Source organism: Botrytis deweyae, assembly GCF_014898535.1.
Source record: "Botrytis deweyae strain B1 chromosome Unknown BDEW_004, whole genome shotgun sequence".
Classification (NCBI taxonomy): domain Eukaryota; kingdom Fungi; phylum Ascomycota; class Leotiomycetes; order Helotiales; family Sclerotiniaceae; genus Botrytis; species Botrytis deweyae.
Window position 1 is genome coordinate 566,980 of NW_024066211.1, and position 16,235 is coordinate 583,214.

The 16,235-nt window shown below is 42.7% G+C and overlaps 5 protein-coding genes across 5 annotated transcripts; 2 read left to right on the plus strand and 3 right to left on the minus strand.

Moving 5' to 3' along the window:
- Positions 1-1,491: 1,491 nt before the first annotated feature.
- On the plus strand, positions 1,492-2,562 carry EAE98_002177 (uncharacterized protein; the record flags this gene model as incomplete). Its single annotated transcript, XM_038949796.1, has 3 exons — positions 1,492-1,816; positions 1,865-2,133; positions 2,209-2,562. The coding sequence occupies 3 exons, from the start codon at positions 1,492-1,494 to the stop codon at positions 2,560-2,562; spliced, it is 948 nt and encodes a 315-aa protein (XP_038813535.1).
- Positions 2,563-5,887: 3,325 nt separating this feature from the next.
- Positions 5,888-7,183, minus strand: EAE98_002178 (uncharacterized protein; the record flags this gene model as incomplete). The annotated part of the gene is made up of 1 exon (XM_038949797.1): positions 5,888-7,183. The coding sequence occupies one exon, from the start codon at positions 7,181-7,183 to the stop codon at positions 5,888-5,890; it is 1,296 nt and encodes a 431-aa protein (XP_038813536.1).
- A 1,540-nt stretch (positions 7,184-8,723) lies between these two features.
- Positions 8,724-9,744, minus strand: EAE98_002179 (uncharacterized protein; the record flags this gene model as incomplete). Its single annotated transcript, XM_038949798.1, has 3 exons — positions 8,724-8,928; positions 9,016-9,455; positions 9,532-9,744. The coding sequence occupies 3 exons, from the start codon at positions 9,742-9,744 to the stop codon at positions 8,724-8,726; spliced, it is 858 nt and encodes a 285-aa protein (XP_038813537.1).
- A 948-nt stretch (positions 9,745-10,692) lies between these two features.
- Positions 10,693-12,198, plus strand: EAE98_002180 (uncharacterized protein; the record flags this gene model as incomplete). The annotated part of the gene is made up of 1 exon (XM_038949799.1): positions 10,693-12,198. The coding sequence occupies one exon, from the start codon at positions 10,693-10,695 to the stop codon at positions 12,196-12,198; it is 1,506 nt and encodes a 501-aa protein (XP_038813538.1).
- A 1,488-nt stretch (positions 12,199-13,686) lies between these two features.
- EAE98_002181 (uncharacterized protein) lies at positions 13,687-15,993 on the minus strand (the record flags this gene model as incomplete). The annotated part of the gene is made up of 2 exons (XM_038949800.1): positions 13,687-15,392; positions 15,456-15,993. 2 exons carry the CDS (start codon positions 15,991-15,993, stop codon positions 13,687-13,689), a joined length of 2,244 nt encoding a protein of 747 aa, XP_038813539.1.
- Between the last annotated feature and the right edge of the window lie 242 nt (positions 15,994-16,235).

The following is a 16,235-nucleotide window of genomic DNA, read 5'->3' on the forward strand; positions in this document are numbered from 1 at the left end:
GATAACCTGTGCATGACATATACACAACCGCCATTGAGGTGAACTTCGTACTTGTAAAAAGCTACGCTGTTGTGCCTCTCATGCAGGGTGTACCCAAAGAGATACAAATCACTATTTGGACCGATATTCAGATTTCGAGAGTTAGGTAGACTGCGCAAAAATACTTTGCTCCATGAATAAACCTCAAGCAGTACTACTCACTCCACAAATATTCACTTGAATCTGAAAATAACCTAAATCACCTTTGAACATCACCCAAGCCAAACTCAACATCAATGACTTGCAAGATTTCAAAGATTCTAGAGGACTTGAAACTTTCAACTTACCTGTCGAGGCAGTATTGGCAGGACCACATCGCTTACATACAAATTTCACATCAGTTCTTACTGAATCACCGACCAAGCTTTCGAACGTTGAATAATTTGTTGCACCAATCATCTCACATCTGACGTTTGTGCACCTGGGCTAAAAAGTCTGCCTGTCCAGTTTTATTATACTTCGGCTTTGAGAAATAGCTCAGAGAGAATTGCTGTCGACGGTCTCTTTTCTGTATGGGAAAGGGCAAAGTCTAATGGTCTTTATCCGCGAAAGATAGGGTACTGTCAAGTCAAGGCTATGGAAGCTATTAAGATGGCGTTTGGACTGCTAGGAAGGATCTGATGAGAAAAGTTTGAGTACATGAAGACTCATAGGACTAGTTTTTTGGATTGAAGTTTCTAATAGCAGTCGCTATTTTCTCAATATACTGATAGGTAACAACAGTCCTTTATGATGCAAATTCCATCCATCAATACCTGCTGAGCGGTAATGTTTATCCATGAAGGCTCTGCTCTATGCCGAATCAATTAGCTCCCACACGAAAAGCCCTGAGATTTGATACCGATTGAATTGTTTCCTGTAAATAGATAACTCATATCCTCAAATGATTAGAATTACTGGCACTGTTACTAATCCAACATGTGAACCAGTATACGGAGGTATCCAGCATCTGAAAACCGAGCTTAATAGACAACAAAGGCCGGAGCCAATTTGAATCCAAGATCTTGTGACATTCTAGTCAGTGAATCGCGGAAACTTTTCAGAGAGAGCGGAGATGTTGTGTCAGAAAGAAGTGAATGTGATGAACTAGTTTAGCTCTTTGAACCTCCAATATTCTCATATTGAATTAAGAAAGTTCCAGACCCTCCGCAGAAATTTCCATGTACTTGTTCTGAGCTAAAATATTGATTTCCATTCGCATTTGCTTCTTATCAAGTTGAAATAATTGGAAATCGTAAGTTTCGTGCTCGCTTATTTATCTTATTGAGACCTCTTTTCAAAGTGGTCTCCTGGAATCTCTTTGTATCATCTACACGACCAAAATCCCTCGCTTGGGAACTACTTTATCCTTTGTTATATAACACATCTATAATTCAGCTCTTATATCCCTTGGCAACTTGGCAAAACTTGTTGCTATCTAGTTCCTCTCAATCTTTCATCCCGGATTTCTCTATGCGCTTCACCACGTTAGTGGAACCTTTATATAAGATGATACCGGCCGCAGATATTGAGACACTTCCATCCCCAGAAGTGTTGTATCATCGTCGCTCTTCGGAAGTCTGGTCTGATAGCTATCATGACCCTAAGAAAGAGGGTAGAGAGTCAAGTGAAGGACTTCTCTCAAAAACCCACTCTCTCGCTCCTTCGAAAACGAGATTTTTCTTCAAGAATCTTCTGGGGATATCAGTTTTATTCTTAATTATTTTGAATGCTCTACAGTTGATCTTGATCCTATCAACCAGCTCCAGGTCCTTGGAAAATTGTCTTGCTTCACCAGGTAATAATCTCGCGTTTTCAATTTCAGTGCAGATCACGATACTAATAGGCCATAATCATGCGGATATCCCAGAACTCAGTCTCGAACGTTCTCAAACCCGTCGGATCGCTCGCACCAGCCCTTTTACTTCACGCAATGCCACAGACGGTAATGAAGCCTGGCACAACATTCTACCCGGCCATGGTGTCGTCGCTTTACCCGCGTCATATGTCAAGAAGAACAATATACCAGAGTCGACTGCAACTCATCTGTATTCTGGTGATACGGAGCCCAAGCATATCTATTTTATTGAATCTTATCACGTTCTACATTGTCTTGTATGCCTCTCCTCTATTTTTCCTCTTCTCTTCAGATATGTTACCTTCTTCCAACCAGGCTCTAACACAAAATAGCGTATGCTTCGCAGCCTCTATCATTCTATGGACTACGGACTACCCAAAGAACCATATCTTCCTCCGTTAGGTCACCCTTACCACTGTTTCGATCGAATCCGTCAATTCATCATGTGTAATCCGGATTATACACTGGTGCCCAATATAGCAGGACACGATAAATCAGACTTCACGCAACCGAACAAAAAGTGTCTGGATTGGGATGCATTGAGAGATTGGGCAGAAAAGTATCATGGGAATTACATGGATGATTTTGCAGTTTCGGCCAAAGAGAAAGAGGAGATGGGGTATGATGAAGTGAATATATATAACAATTATAAAAAAGGTGATGGGTTACCAGTGGGACAGCTTTAGGATTTAGTGAGCTATGGATTCTAGAGAGATGGGAAGGATGGAAGATGGTAAATACTGCAGGGGATGTATAGAGAATAGAGGATAGCAACGACTTGTACTATACATATGGGGCTAGAATGCTGGACAAATACACTTGCAAACGACCATGAATAGCACCAACGATGTGATACTGCATGTAGTAGAGATAACTTCCTTCCTCCAGCGGAAGTAACAGGATAGAGCGGAAACAGTTTTCCACCTAGACCCACCTCCACCCGCTCTCCCTCCCGTCCCCCACTGCACCTCGTCCCCCACCACTCATGTCCCATTCATTTAACTCACAATACTTCCCTGCTAACACAATGGCAACATGGTTTGAATTTGAAAGAGCGCTCCCATCAAATAGGAACAACAATTCCTCTACCAAGCAAGTTGGCGCAGTGGAAGCGCGCCGGGCTCATAACCCGGAGGTCCCCAGATCGAAACTGGGACTTGCTATATATGCTCATCTTTCTTTTTGCAGTTTCTTTGACTGTTAAGAACATATACATATATATAGTCTTGGATCGATTTCTTAGGAAAAACAAGACACGTAAATACACAAAGAGAATCTCAAACTTTTATCCTTCAGATGGGACAAGGGATTGTCAAATCTTTCCAGTTGTGTAATCTTTCAATTATGTATATCATCATACGAGCGTTGATTATCGAGTTATCCATGAGTTTGAATACCTACATCGTACAGACGGGGAAATTTTGGCAGGTGGGGTGAATTGAAAACTTCCACCTGTGCGGAACAAAATATATGAGCGGTCCTCTATGTATCTCTTATCCTATCACAAGCAGAGAGGGAATCCACGTTACATCCATTTATTAATTTGTGGTGTGGGGCAGGTGATGGTGGGGTACTTTTTGAGGGTTCGGCTAGCTCAGGGGATGTGGTTTCTAACCGTGATTAATGTTCTGTAACTTTTGATTTGGAATTGCAGGTGTCAATATTTAGGAATTTCTACATAGCATAGAATTGAGACCGAGCATTCAAAGGTCTTACCTTAGTAGCTAATTCCAAGGGAAAAAAATGCTAGCTAGCCGTCTTAAGCAAGTTACCTTATTCCGAAGAGCCATCAAACAAGCTGATTTCGTCTAACCCTCCTCTACCACAAAATTACAACATCTGCTATGATCGGAGCTGCATGCGTGATTGGCAAGTTACCCATTACATTCTCTGTCTCCAGCATCACCATATATCCTCTATTCCTTTAAATCTTGAGATTTTCCTTGTGATGTTCCTTCTCTGAACTATCATTCAACATCGATATTTATTCATTACCCTTATGAAAATCTAAATTCTTCTTTGGCAGGATTGTAGGAAGATGAGGAGTGATGTGAATCAATCTCGTTTCCAAGTAGTCCTTGTGTGCGTCTCTCTCAACTTACCGATATCATAGGTAATAAAAGCCATCTGTCACCACACGAGACTCAAATTCAACATGAGAGTGAGATGACTGTCAGAATATAATTTCCTGTTAGAATATTTCTATCAATCACCTTTTCAGCTGTCCATCTGTCATATCAATACAAAACATCTAACAGTATTGATTACATAAGAAACATTTCGAAATACAATTAATCTCACTTAAATTATTGAAGCATGCTTTTATTCAAATCCTGAAGATCGAATCCTATATCATCCATCTAACAACCAAGCAATCAGCCTCATCCAATCAAATGTTTCCATTCAACAGTCACGACTTAACTCTCAAATATTTACAACACAGCCCAGTCCAATTCCACTATCCAGTGATCAATCTTGCATTCCGAGAAAACCTATCACCAATACTTCATGTCTCCCATAATATCATCTCTAACCCAGCACCCCAAAACAAATTTAGTAAACCATTACTTATTTCACTACATTAGTAAACACGGATTATTTCTTCATGGTTTCAGTAAATCTCTTCCCCTACAATCAGACACGGAGTTTTATAATGTAAGAGTTTATTCGAAAATTCACATCATTTTCAAAATCATACTGCGTCTAAACCCTTTAGAGACGCATCTTTTCCGAAATTTGGAATTCCAGATAGATTTCTCAGTCTAGTAGTATCTACCTACCTATCTACCTATCTATTTACCTAAAAAGCACATATCCATAGCAATAGAATCTCCACCACAAATCTCCATCCCCTTTTTCCCTCTCTCTTTATCCTCAAAATTTTCTTTCCATCGCTTTTTTTTTAAAGTTGTTTTTGAGGCTTGAGTACCTAGGTAGGTAGGTAAGACATTTGCAGGCTCAGATGTTTGAGATGTAGATATGGGTTTCGTGACTTGTCTTGTCTTGTCTTGTATCATAAACGGATGTGGCGTTTTACTCCTACGGGATTGAGAGGATGTTCTGGGAAGAGGAGTTGTTTAAGGTGGGTCGGTGCGGGTTCGGGCGCAGATTTGATGGGAGTGTGTAGTGTGTAGTGTGTAGGGGGTTGGATAGTGTGGTGTGGTGTGGAGATGAGGAGATGTTTCTCAATTGTTTAGTTTGTGTTGATGGAATTAGCATTTGAACGTGGAGGTGGAGAGGCAGATGGAAAGGAGAGGAGAGTGAAGTGAGATGAGGTGAGATGAGACGAGGTGGAGGGTTCAGAAACAAATTTGAAGAGGAAAAGGAGGAGAAAGAAGAATAATTGTATTAGATCGATAGACTCTACCACGAGTTTCAAGTTAATTGGCAAGTCATATCTCCACGCGTCGACGATGATAATTCCACTCACAGATAGGAAGATCAGATGAGGGGAAACTACTACCATGACTTCTGGCTCACTTGGTTTCGAGTATCAAAGATGATAATGATATGAGTATAACATGACACGCCACGACATAACATAACGTAACGTAACATAACAGAATCGCAGTCTTAAATTCCACAATCGAATTCTAGACTCCTATCAAGAAGGGAAGTCTCGATATGCGTACAGACAGACACACATGATAAATGATACTAGTACATAGTACGCAATACACAGTACCACACAAAAAATTTCCCTCATACTCATAGAAAGAAACACACAAAAACATAGATTTTCCCCAGAAACCTAAACACCTCGCTCGATGCTCGAATAAAGATATCATGCCAAAATTGGCACCCTAGAATAATATACACCAATATCGCCGCATGTGTAATCCCAAAGGGTTTCTTTCTTTTTGAATTTTTTTTAATCATCATACCTCTCCCCCAAAACAAACGCCTTCAGTTACACCACTCTCGCCTGCGCAACCCTAGGTAAAAGTTCGATATTATCCTACAGAAAAAAACAATCGTTAACACACAGCCATCCCAATAACCCTCCCAAGATTACACCGTCATTGCGTTAGGATTCAAATCAGGATGCAGATTCACATTCGGAGGCGGATGATTCCCTACTTCAAAATTGCTCACATTTCTATTATGGCCATGCGCACTATCGGTGCGCGCTTCTTCCAAATCTCCCGTGCGAGTCATGTGACTCTCGTAGCTTGTGGATTGGTGGTGATCATGGTGATGGAGTCCGCCGACGGGACTATTCGCATTACTTGCATAGCTACCCACTCCCACACCGGCCCAGAACGCACGGTCGGAACTGCGGGGTCCCCATGACCAGCCTGCGCCTTGGGAGAGAGGGAGATGGTAGAAGCGGAATGAAAAGATGGCTGTGAGGACGCCGAGAAAAAAACCAAATAGGATATCGAAAGCGTGATGGCGGAAATCGGAAAAGCGGGTTGAACAGATGTAGACAGATAGAAAGGTAGGGATGACAGTGATGAGGAGGAGATAGAGGGGAGGAGCTGCAGCTTGGTTGCGGGAGGCTATTAACTTATCGTTGTGACCTGATGTGAGAGCTGATGTATCCATGTTCTTGGCGGAAACTTCAGAATCACTACGCTGATGACTCGGAGTGTGGCGGGATGGAAATGCAGAATGAGAGAGTGAAGAATCGGCGGCATAAGCTTGAGGTGCAAGGTAAGGGACTGTCAAGGCGAGTTTAGATGCTAGGAAGAGACTGAGGTAGACAAGTCCGGAAGATGAAAATGATGAGTGACCAGAAGGATAAGATCTGAATCCATCATTGAGAATTTCCTTATCTGTTTGTTGACAGATACCCGCTTGAACCAAAACAATTCCTTCTGGTCTATCACCACCACCAACAGCCCACTTTGCAATATTTTCCATATCAGGAATACATCTCGATATCAAATCTGGACGGGGTCGTCCAAAAAGATTCTTCATTCCACTCGTGATGACGAATGCCAAGGCGCAGGATAATGCAAGTCCGAGCCAAGAAGCGTGCAATTCCCATAACTTCCGTTTCCAAATCAAAGCTTTGGGTACAGATTTTGGGACTGTTGGGCCTGGGACCAGAGTCAGGGTGACGAGAAGAATGACGAGAGCAGGTACGATAAATGCCAAAACGGCAAGAAGAGAGGTGGGGACTTTCTCGTGATTTTGATGCGGAAAACTGATATCTGGATCGACGAGTGAAAAGGGTCGTTTATTGGGCGTCTGGTAATTGAACACAGCACCAAGCGCTGCTGCAACAATACAAATCACCCAGTCGAATACGTATGAAAGGACGACGGCTATGGAGATCTTTCCATTATTTCGAGATCGCATGATTGAATTCATGGTGAAAGATTCCCATCAAGTTGTAAGGAAAAGGACGATAAATTGCCCCTTAAAAGAAGAGAGGGATGAAGATTGTAGAAGAGAATAGATATGTGTATTCACTGCCGTGTGTAATGTAAGAATATTTGAGGCTGTGTTGTTGCCAAGGGTGTTCAAGAAGTTCGATGGTCTTTAAGGTTCATTCTTGACGTGAATAATTGGTCGATTCAAGGATCAGTTGTGACTAAAGTCTCTTTCCCCAAGAAATCCAGATGTAGATGTGAGAATTGATTATTAAAGGGGAAATGATGCACACGACCACACGACCACACGACCTAGGAAGGTCTTGACGTTGACGTTTGAATATTTACCACTTTACCATAGATAGGGATAATAAAGACTAGGTATCTATCGACTCCGTACGATGAATGTAAATATGAATGTATTGTACGATAGATGAGTTATTTATGATCAATTGGCGCTTGCTTACTCGTACCTATGGATGTAAGAACCTTGTACCCTTTTCGATTGAGGCTTTGCTTCTCAGAGTCCTGGCGCTGTGATGGATCTATTGGTTCACCAGTTCTATCCCTTTGATCAATATATGGGTCGAAAAGAAGAATGTTGGAGCTGGAGTGGTGAGCTTTACCGCCATCTAGATCTCTTTCTTTTTCTTGCTGGATTGGATTAAGTGCAAATACAAATATAAATACAAATATAAATAGAATCCATACGATGTAATGCATAGATAGAATTACGAGATTGAAGTTTTATAGATGCATGTTTCACGTCACTTTGTTGGTATGTAAATGGATGATTTCTTTATTTGCTCAAGCCACGCGCATACCGCAGCCACCCTCCCACACGCCCAGCCGCCACATATCAAACCACCACGTAACCTTGCTTCACATTTGTTGGTACACTGGTGCGAAGGTTATGAGGATCTACACTGGCATGAAATGGCATTATGGCAACCTGGGCAACCTGCACCCTGAAACCTGGTGGTATCAAGCCAAATTTGATTTGTTCGAATAAATCATCAAGGGGTTTTGGCGTCTACTCTGTATCACCCCCAGGCCCAGCATAATGATCATCTCTGCTCTGTTCATTTTCGGTGCTGCTTACTAATCATAGGGGCTCGTACGATAAGTGCTCGTAAGTGCTCGTAAGTACTCGTAAAGACGGCATTTGTCAGCTTTCATCATTTTCGGTAACCTCGGATCACAGAAAAACTTTCACGTGATCAAGTCTCAAGCCTCAAACTCGTTTCCTTATATTTGTTAAACGCTACGAAATCCTCAAATCTCCTATCATAATTGATCAAGGAAAGGACATGAAAAGAAACCGACACTCATCTTTATCGCTGAAGCTATCAACTAAAAAAGAAGCCATTCACAGCTCCGATATATTTCCTGGCTGAATTCAAAACAATTCACTTCTCAACTTCTTAATCATTTTGCTCCTTGAATACCAAAACTCCAACTGCTGTTAATGAAGGGAGCGAAGAATGTCCCAGAGTTATTTTGACCCTTTCATACTCACTCCTTCTTTAGGTGTCATAAGGTGGTAAGAGCCCTCGCTGAATTGGATGTACCTCTCTTTCTTCAACCACCTCAGGTTTGAGCCACTGTGGATTGCAATATAACCCGCAGACATGAAGTTTAAAGAAATCTTTGATACTTCGAGGTCCCATATCTGACGCTCCATAGAGCCTTTTCGGATCATCCGATGCAATGGCTGGATCTGCGAGGGTACTAGTGAGCGAGTTAGGGAATATACTGATTCCTGAGAAATTAACTGGGAAAGAGCCGAAAAGATAACTTGTAGGAAAGCAAGCTTACTATCCATTGACATTTCCGCCTCCCTGAAGGTCGCACAATAGCATTTTGCCGTCAGATATGTGATAGGAAAAGTGACTCAAGGCTTGAATTGGACCAGCAAATTCGTCATCACCCGGAACCCATCCTGTGGGGCTGTTGAACTTTCGGTACTTCTCGATAAATGGTTCTATAATGCTTACGGCTCCCGTCTCGTTGTTAGTCCAAAGTGTCGACGGGATGAGGCGGACTGGGTATATTGGAATAGTATTCCCAGCATTGACTTCATCACTGTGCCATTCTGATGGCGTGTTTGCGGCATTGAATGCATCAATGATAGATTGTGCCTTTTTGTCTACCTCAAGTTGCTGCTTGTATGGACCATCATGATACACAGGTCCTGTCTTAAAGCGCTTTAGCACACAGCGCCGACCAGATTCTTTACCATTTGTATAATATCCATTCTGGTCAACTGATTAGTACTAAATTCAGAGGGTGGCAGCAGCAAACAGCAATAAGAAGAATACAGTAACGACATACATATGCACATTTGAAATTTCCGGATGCAGACTCCCGATCCATATAGATTGAGGCTTTTGTACTATCATTGGGGGGATTTGAACCCACGCGCATGGTCATCTTGGCCATGATAAAATCATTGACGCGATCAGAACATTTCAAATCATCCGGGGCATTATACAGGAAAACACCGGCCTTGGACGTATTGGCTACATTGAAGTTATTTTCCCTCATCGCGACGTACTCTAATGACACAGTAAAATGGCGGTAAGTTGATCAGCCAAAAGGGACGATACACAATGTGTTGTGTATATTCGAAGTTTCGAAATTGATGATGAAGAGGTCCCGATAATAATAAGTATGAAATTTGATTAACCAAAATTGATGATAAGTATTGTGTTGTGCGTATATGAGATGTTTGAATTCGATGAGAAAGACGCTCCAACAATGTCGAGTGTAAGATATTTCGCACAAGTGGAAGGCTCCATTTCTCAATCTTCTAAGGGCAGAAGGCTCCATACATTAATTCCCAGCAGACATGTCCCTAGCTTTTGCGCAAACAGGAAGGAACCCCTTGAGTCGATTTGCCATTTTCTCCAGGAGGTTCAACTGAAGGGAGTTCATTCGTCATATTACTTCTGAGAAACAAATGGGTGCCTTTTCTGACTGAAAATACTTCTACTGGCAAGCATCTGCATGCTTCTCTGGTCCTGATTATTCTGCGCAAACAGTTCAGTGTGCATAGTATCACTTCTGTGTGGAAGGAACCAAGTGGCAATGGCAATAGCGACCAATCTGAAAGACTCGTCAAAGATTATCTAGCATTTTGTATGGTAGCATCGCGGCATGTCCGTTCATGAAAACCCTTCAGGGTTAAACTCTCGGATATGATGGTCAATCAATCGTCTCATACCGAAAGTTCTGGTAGTTTGATTTTGCTACAATTTTCTACTTTCAGCCCGGCTATATTTTGGAGTTCATTTATGGCTTTGTTCAATATTCAATGCGTGTTTGGGCTTAGAGGTTCAATTCACTTCACAAATAGTTTTCCTCTAGCTTCCACTACGGTTCCACCTTCCTTACCCTTTCACTTCTTGTGTTCTTTCTTCTACTAGATATCTTTACATTTAAGTAGCTTCAAACAATCAAGTAAAATCAGGAGAAGTTAAAATACACTCAAACATGGAGCATGTAAACGGTGAAATATTCGTCGTCACAGGTGGAGGACAAGGTCATCTCCACCCATGCATCGAGCTTTGCACACGCCTCACCGCACGCAACTTCAACACTACGCTTGTCATCCCCGATCGGGGCATCGAAACTCCTTTCGAACCTCCCTGGTCGGTCCCCGCAACCCTCCCCCAATCATTCATTCAAAACCCCCTGACTTCTTTTCTTTACATCACTCCATCATCATCTCTACCCTTTGTGGTTGATCAATTCCGCCTGGAAGCAATCAGTCAGCTCATGTGCCGCATCACCGACCACATCACCTCGGACTCGACACCTCCTATTATATGCGCAATCGTCGATCTTCAAATGGAATGGACTAAAGATATTTTTGCCAAATGTAATATTCCAGTTGTGACCTTTGTTTCCTTCGGCGCATGTGCTGCATCTATGATGTCTCACGTGATGAAATTGAAAGCAGCGGCTGAGAAATTTGAAACTGGAGAGCAAAAGAAAACCATAGAGGGATTGCCGGTGGAGATATCCATTACACCAGAAGATTACAGACGTTTTGACCGGGAAGTGTTTGCAGGTCTGACGCCACCTGAAGACCCTGATTTCGATCGCACCCCGTTTTCTGAACCCCCCGAACCAGGAAATCTACCGCGATGGTTTGTGGCAATCAATGGCACCATTGGAATAATGTACAATACATGTGAAGAATTGGAAAAACCATTTCTCGACTACATAATGACCGAGTTGAAAATCTACATGCCTGATTGGAACGTGCCTATTTGGGACGTGGGACCCCTTCTCCCTGAAACATACTGGAAATCTGCAAATGATAGTTCGCTCATCAGAGGGAGACGGTCTCAACGCTTATCGAATCATTCAGAAGAGGAGGTTCTGGCGTGGCTAGATTCGAAAGAACAGGATGAGGTGCTTTACATCGCATTTGGAAGTGACGTCGGTCCTGACATGGTTGAGTATTCTCACATTGCAAACGCGTTGCAACATTCCTGCATCTCGTTTATTTGGGTCATACCCCCACTAGCTGGTATACCCAAAGAGTCACGAGAATGCGGGGGCTTTTACCCCGAGGATCTCGCTCTCAAGGTAGGAAAACGCGGTCTTGTAGTTTATGGCTGGGCCCCACAACTTCTCATTCTGTCTCATGTTTCCACGGGAGGTTTCCTATCGCATTGTGGATGGAATTCTACGGCTGAGGCGATAGGACGAGGTGTTCCGTTTCTGACTTGGCCGGTCAGGGGAGATCAGTTTTATAATTCGAAATTGATTGTGGATTATTTGGAGATTGGATATAGAGTTGTGGAGAATATGGAAGATGGGGTAGTGGAACAGGATATCAAGATAGGAATTGAGAAATTAATGGGAGATGTAGAAATGAGAGAGAGAGCGAGGGAGTGGAGGGGGAAATTTCGAAATGGGTTTCCGGTTTCGTCGGATTGGAGTTTGAATGGGTTTATGCGGTTTGTGATGGAGAGGAGGGTGTGGTGAAAGTGTAAGGGCTGTGCTGCACTTGTTTGTTTGGTGTGTTTGTTTCTCTTTTTTTGTATAGTGCATTTTTGGAGATGTCCTGTTTGTTGCGAATGAGCTTGGATATCGATTGAAAAACTTATCAAAGCCATTAGGTGTTGTATAAAAATCATTAGTTTTGATATGTGGTTGAACACTGAGACTTATATACATCTGTGCGGTTACTAGCATCTCAATATAACCAAGTGATATTTCAATCTAGTATACAGCCTTGAATCGACTTTATCTGATAGTTAGATGGCTTTCCATGTGTTGTGATGGTTGCCTCTAGCCATGTGGAAGAATTTAGAATGTGGAAGTGTCACGATCCGTTGACGTGTTACGATCAAACTAGAGCATATCTGCAGAGCTCAAATAAACTAGAATGAGAAAGCTAAAGAAGACAGAGCAAAGAGATCCTTAAGAGATCTTTTTACCTTTTATATAACGGCAAATTACTCTCATACCCTTCAAACATTATTGAATTACTCTTATGTCCTAAAAATCACATTTGTTTTACTCTTATACCCCTGAGATTTTATATCAAATTTATAGAATCTAGCCTATAATATAAGAAGAAGAAGAAAAAACTCCAAAGGAAGAGAAGTAATATCCTCGTGGAATCTACCCTCCTGAATCTAGCCTAAAATGATTAGAATCTCTTCATTCAAGATAGATTCCATCATAGATTCTAAGAAATGTGAGAGTAAATCAGCTCTCAATTTTAGGGCATAAAAATCATTTACTGTATATAACAACGGATCGCTTCGTTTAAGCTATTTTTAACCTATGTTAAGTGTGACGAGTCATCGCATAGATATGTGATATCCGTCACAGAGGCGATGTAGACTTCAAATTGAAATCCAACTGATAATAACAACTGCAAAATTCTTGTAATTATATAACTCTTAGTATTACCATGGGGATTGCGAAATTAATATAGTACTATAGTTCACACTTTTGTAACATTACTTGAGAGTCTAAAATCTAAGACTTCGAAACCCACATGTTGTGATGTTGGGGTGCTAGTGCATACGCTAGCACAGTTACATGATCCCTATCCCGGCAGTATTAGTACTAAGTATAATGACTGTCTAAGTTTGAAGCTCTACAGTAAGGAAATCCATTCTGGTCATGTAGATCTTAATATTTAGACGGATCAGTCCTGCTTATTAGTATTGACACACTTAAGCGAATACGAAAGAGATTAGCTCTTACAGCAGCCCTTATATGAGGACTGCTACTTCCTGTACATAGCTAGCTCTTTAGACAGAATGCAATATTGATAATTAGAACCTACCGTCGTACGTGCTACGTCAACTGCATCTCTCTCATACGAACATTTCCCTTCGCTAAGGCAGACCGAGATTTCTCGTAGCCTATGCTACGTCCAACACAACACCCATTTCAGCCTCAAGCATTAATATTGGAATTATTTAACACGGAGATCTGAAGTTCAAGGGAGAACTTTTAGTAGAGCACCACATTTTCCACATTCCAGCCAGTTTGAAGAAAGTCGGATTTTAAGTTATCAAAAATAAATCCATATTGTGTCCAACTTGAACCATCCATGCCTCCCTTCGAGGACGTAAATACGAATGTGCCCACCCGCAGAAACCCAGGCCCATATTTTGTTTCTGATAACAAAACAAGCCCCAGACCAATATTTGTCAAAAGGAAAAGCCGCAGAGATAGCTTGAGTTCCTCCCACGAGGTATCGTCTAGCAGAGGGTTCCAATCGAGGAAATAATAAATCGTACCTCCAGTAACAGAGGCTTTCCACTCCGCACAGGAGGTTACAAAATCGGGCAGGTCATAGGGCTCAGCGTTCTCAGTTGGAGGACAAGCGAAGGAACGGACCCTTCCTCGGAGCGTGACAAACGAACCTGGTCTCGTTCTAACTCGGACATTTGACTTCGCAGCAACCAGATTGTTTGATATAAACTCGAAGTCCGCTTTTGTATCCCTCGGATCGGGCGGCAGGTTCAGCATGATAAGCTGGCCTTGGTTCCTTGACGCCCAGCTCCATGAAGGCGCGCAGTATTTTTCAGGGTCATGTAGATCCTTGATCATGTTGTGGAAGGAAACCTTATTCTCTGGAGTAATAGCCCATTGCAGGCTGACATCAAAGTATTCATTCCGCCAATGTCCCGCAAGATACTCCGAGGGTTGGCCTTGAGTAGGCATTACTCTTTCGAATGCTAGAGCGAGACCGGATACAGAGGCCAGCTTATCGCTGGGAAAAGTGAACTGCCTGCCGCTGAAATCAATCATCCACGTCTCCCAATCATCAGGTGAGATATATGAAGTCTGAAATCTCGATGCTCTGAGGATATAACTCGAGGAAACGTTACCCACAGTTCCATCCTCAGAATAGATGTAACCGTGGCATTTCAGATGTACCATCTTTTCACCAAATACAAGAAGCCTCTGGGCCATAATCTGCTCTTGCCAAACCCAGCCTCGGCTTGCCCAGATAGAATTGGACAAGTCGATCTCAGAGGGTTTTTCGAGCATTTTAGAGAGATAAATGCAGTATGACCCTACGACCTCCTTTGAGAGCGAGGACTGAAAGCTCAAGGTACAAGAGAGATCTTCTCTTGGACTGAAAATGCTATCACGGCAGCTCCTCGCGGTTGCTGCGCCGATGGTGACGAAGGAATGATAAAAAATGTCGGACATCATAAGGGACTCTCTTTCCCAGTCTTCGAGTACATCTTGTAGGATGCAAATGGCGTCGATCCAGAGATACTGCATACCAAGCCCGCGGGACACGGCAATTGCGTCCTGAAAAATCTGTGGCATCTTGTGTTCTGGTAACTCCGATTTGTACCTCGACAATGTACTGGAAGTTGTGGTCAGCGGCAAATCGGACCCCCAACAGTAGCTGAGGCATGCGTATTGTAACTGCTGCTTGGCCATTTCTGAACGATCTTCAAGTAAATCTCTCGTCTCCACAATTTGGGGACACTGGCCTGTTGTACCATCGCCAAGATATAGGAGTCGTGTTGGTAAGAAATTTGCTTTGTTTTTGGAAAACTCGCGAAACTCTACGCACTCTTCATTTGAATCGCATTCTTTGATCCATTTCTTGATCAAAGGCATGACCTTTTCGGACGTAGGTCCTTGCAGGGCAATAGGAGTTCGCTCGATGTGAAGCCAATCTCTACAGCGACCTGACAAAGCACAAGTAAGCGACTAAGCGTGACCATGAAGACTCAGAGTAAACTTCGACTAACCAGGTTCTGCCATGATTGGAAACTTATCCGGCTTTGTTTGATGATAAGTGTTTTCCATTTCGGGGTGGCTGTAAGTTATAGACAACGCTCTTAGTCGGAAATATGGACCCTTATCCGCTTTCCGTGTCTCTGGGGGCGAGTACCATTGATACCTTCCCTCGATTTGCAGAGGTTGAGAGGGGTTTTTCCACCAGAGGCAGTCACCGTAGCGATCTAGCAGCGATATTTTCAGCGCAAGACAGAACTTGCACGGAAAGGAATCGGAGAGTTCCGGCAGATTAGGTGGCGTCACCGTTCGCTCATAAACAACTCCCCCCTTCCAAATGCTATCAGAATCCACAATCTCACGACTCGTGTCTGTAACGGACCTGAACGAGTCGGCATGTGGGAAGTATAGCACCGATACGCCATCTTCGTTCTTCAGGGCCCCACCGGAATCGGCGTCATCCAAGGCCAGCTGCGCGGAACATATCGCGCAAAGGGGAGCTTCAGTCACTGTGTTAGAATCCCCGTTGCTGGCGACCAATGGTGGGTCCATTGTCTTATTTTATAAGATGCTAAAGAGCTGAGATGGGAGGCCAGGACAGCTCGGGGGGACTTGAAATATACAACAGATATGCTATCAGAACTTCTGTAACTATGTGTATGTGCGTGTGATACTAATACTGCGAACAATTCGGGTAGTTGATTATACCTTTGCCAATCAGGATAGTATTCGCACATTATCAGCTGCTCAAATGCGAGTAAATCTTTACCCTTGACACTTGGTGTGCTACGTGT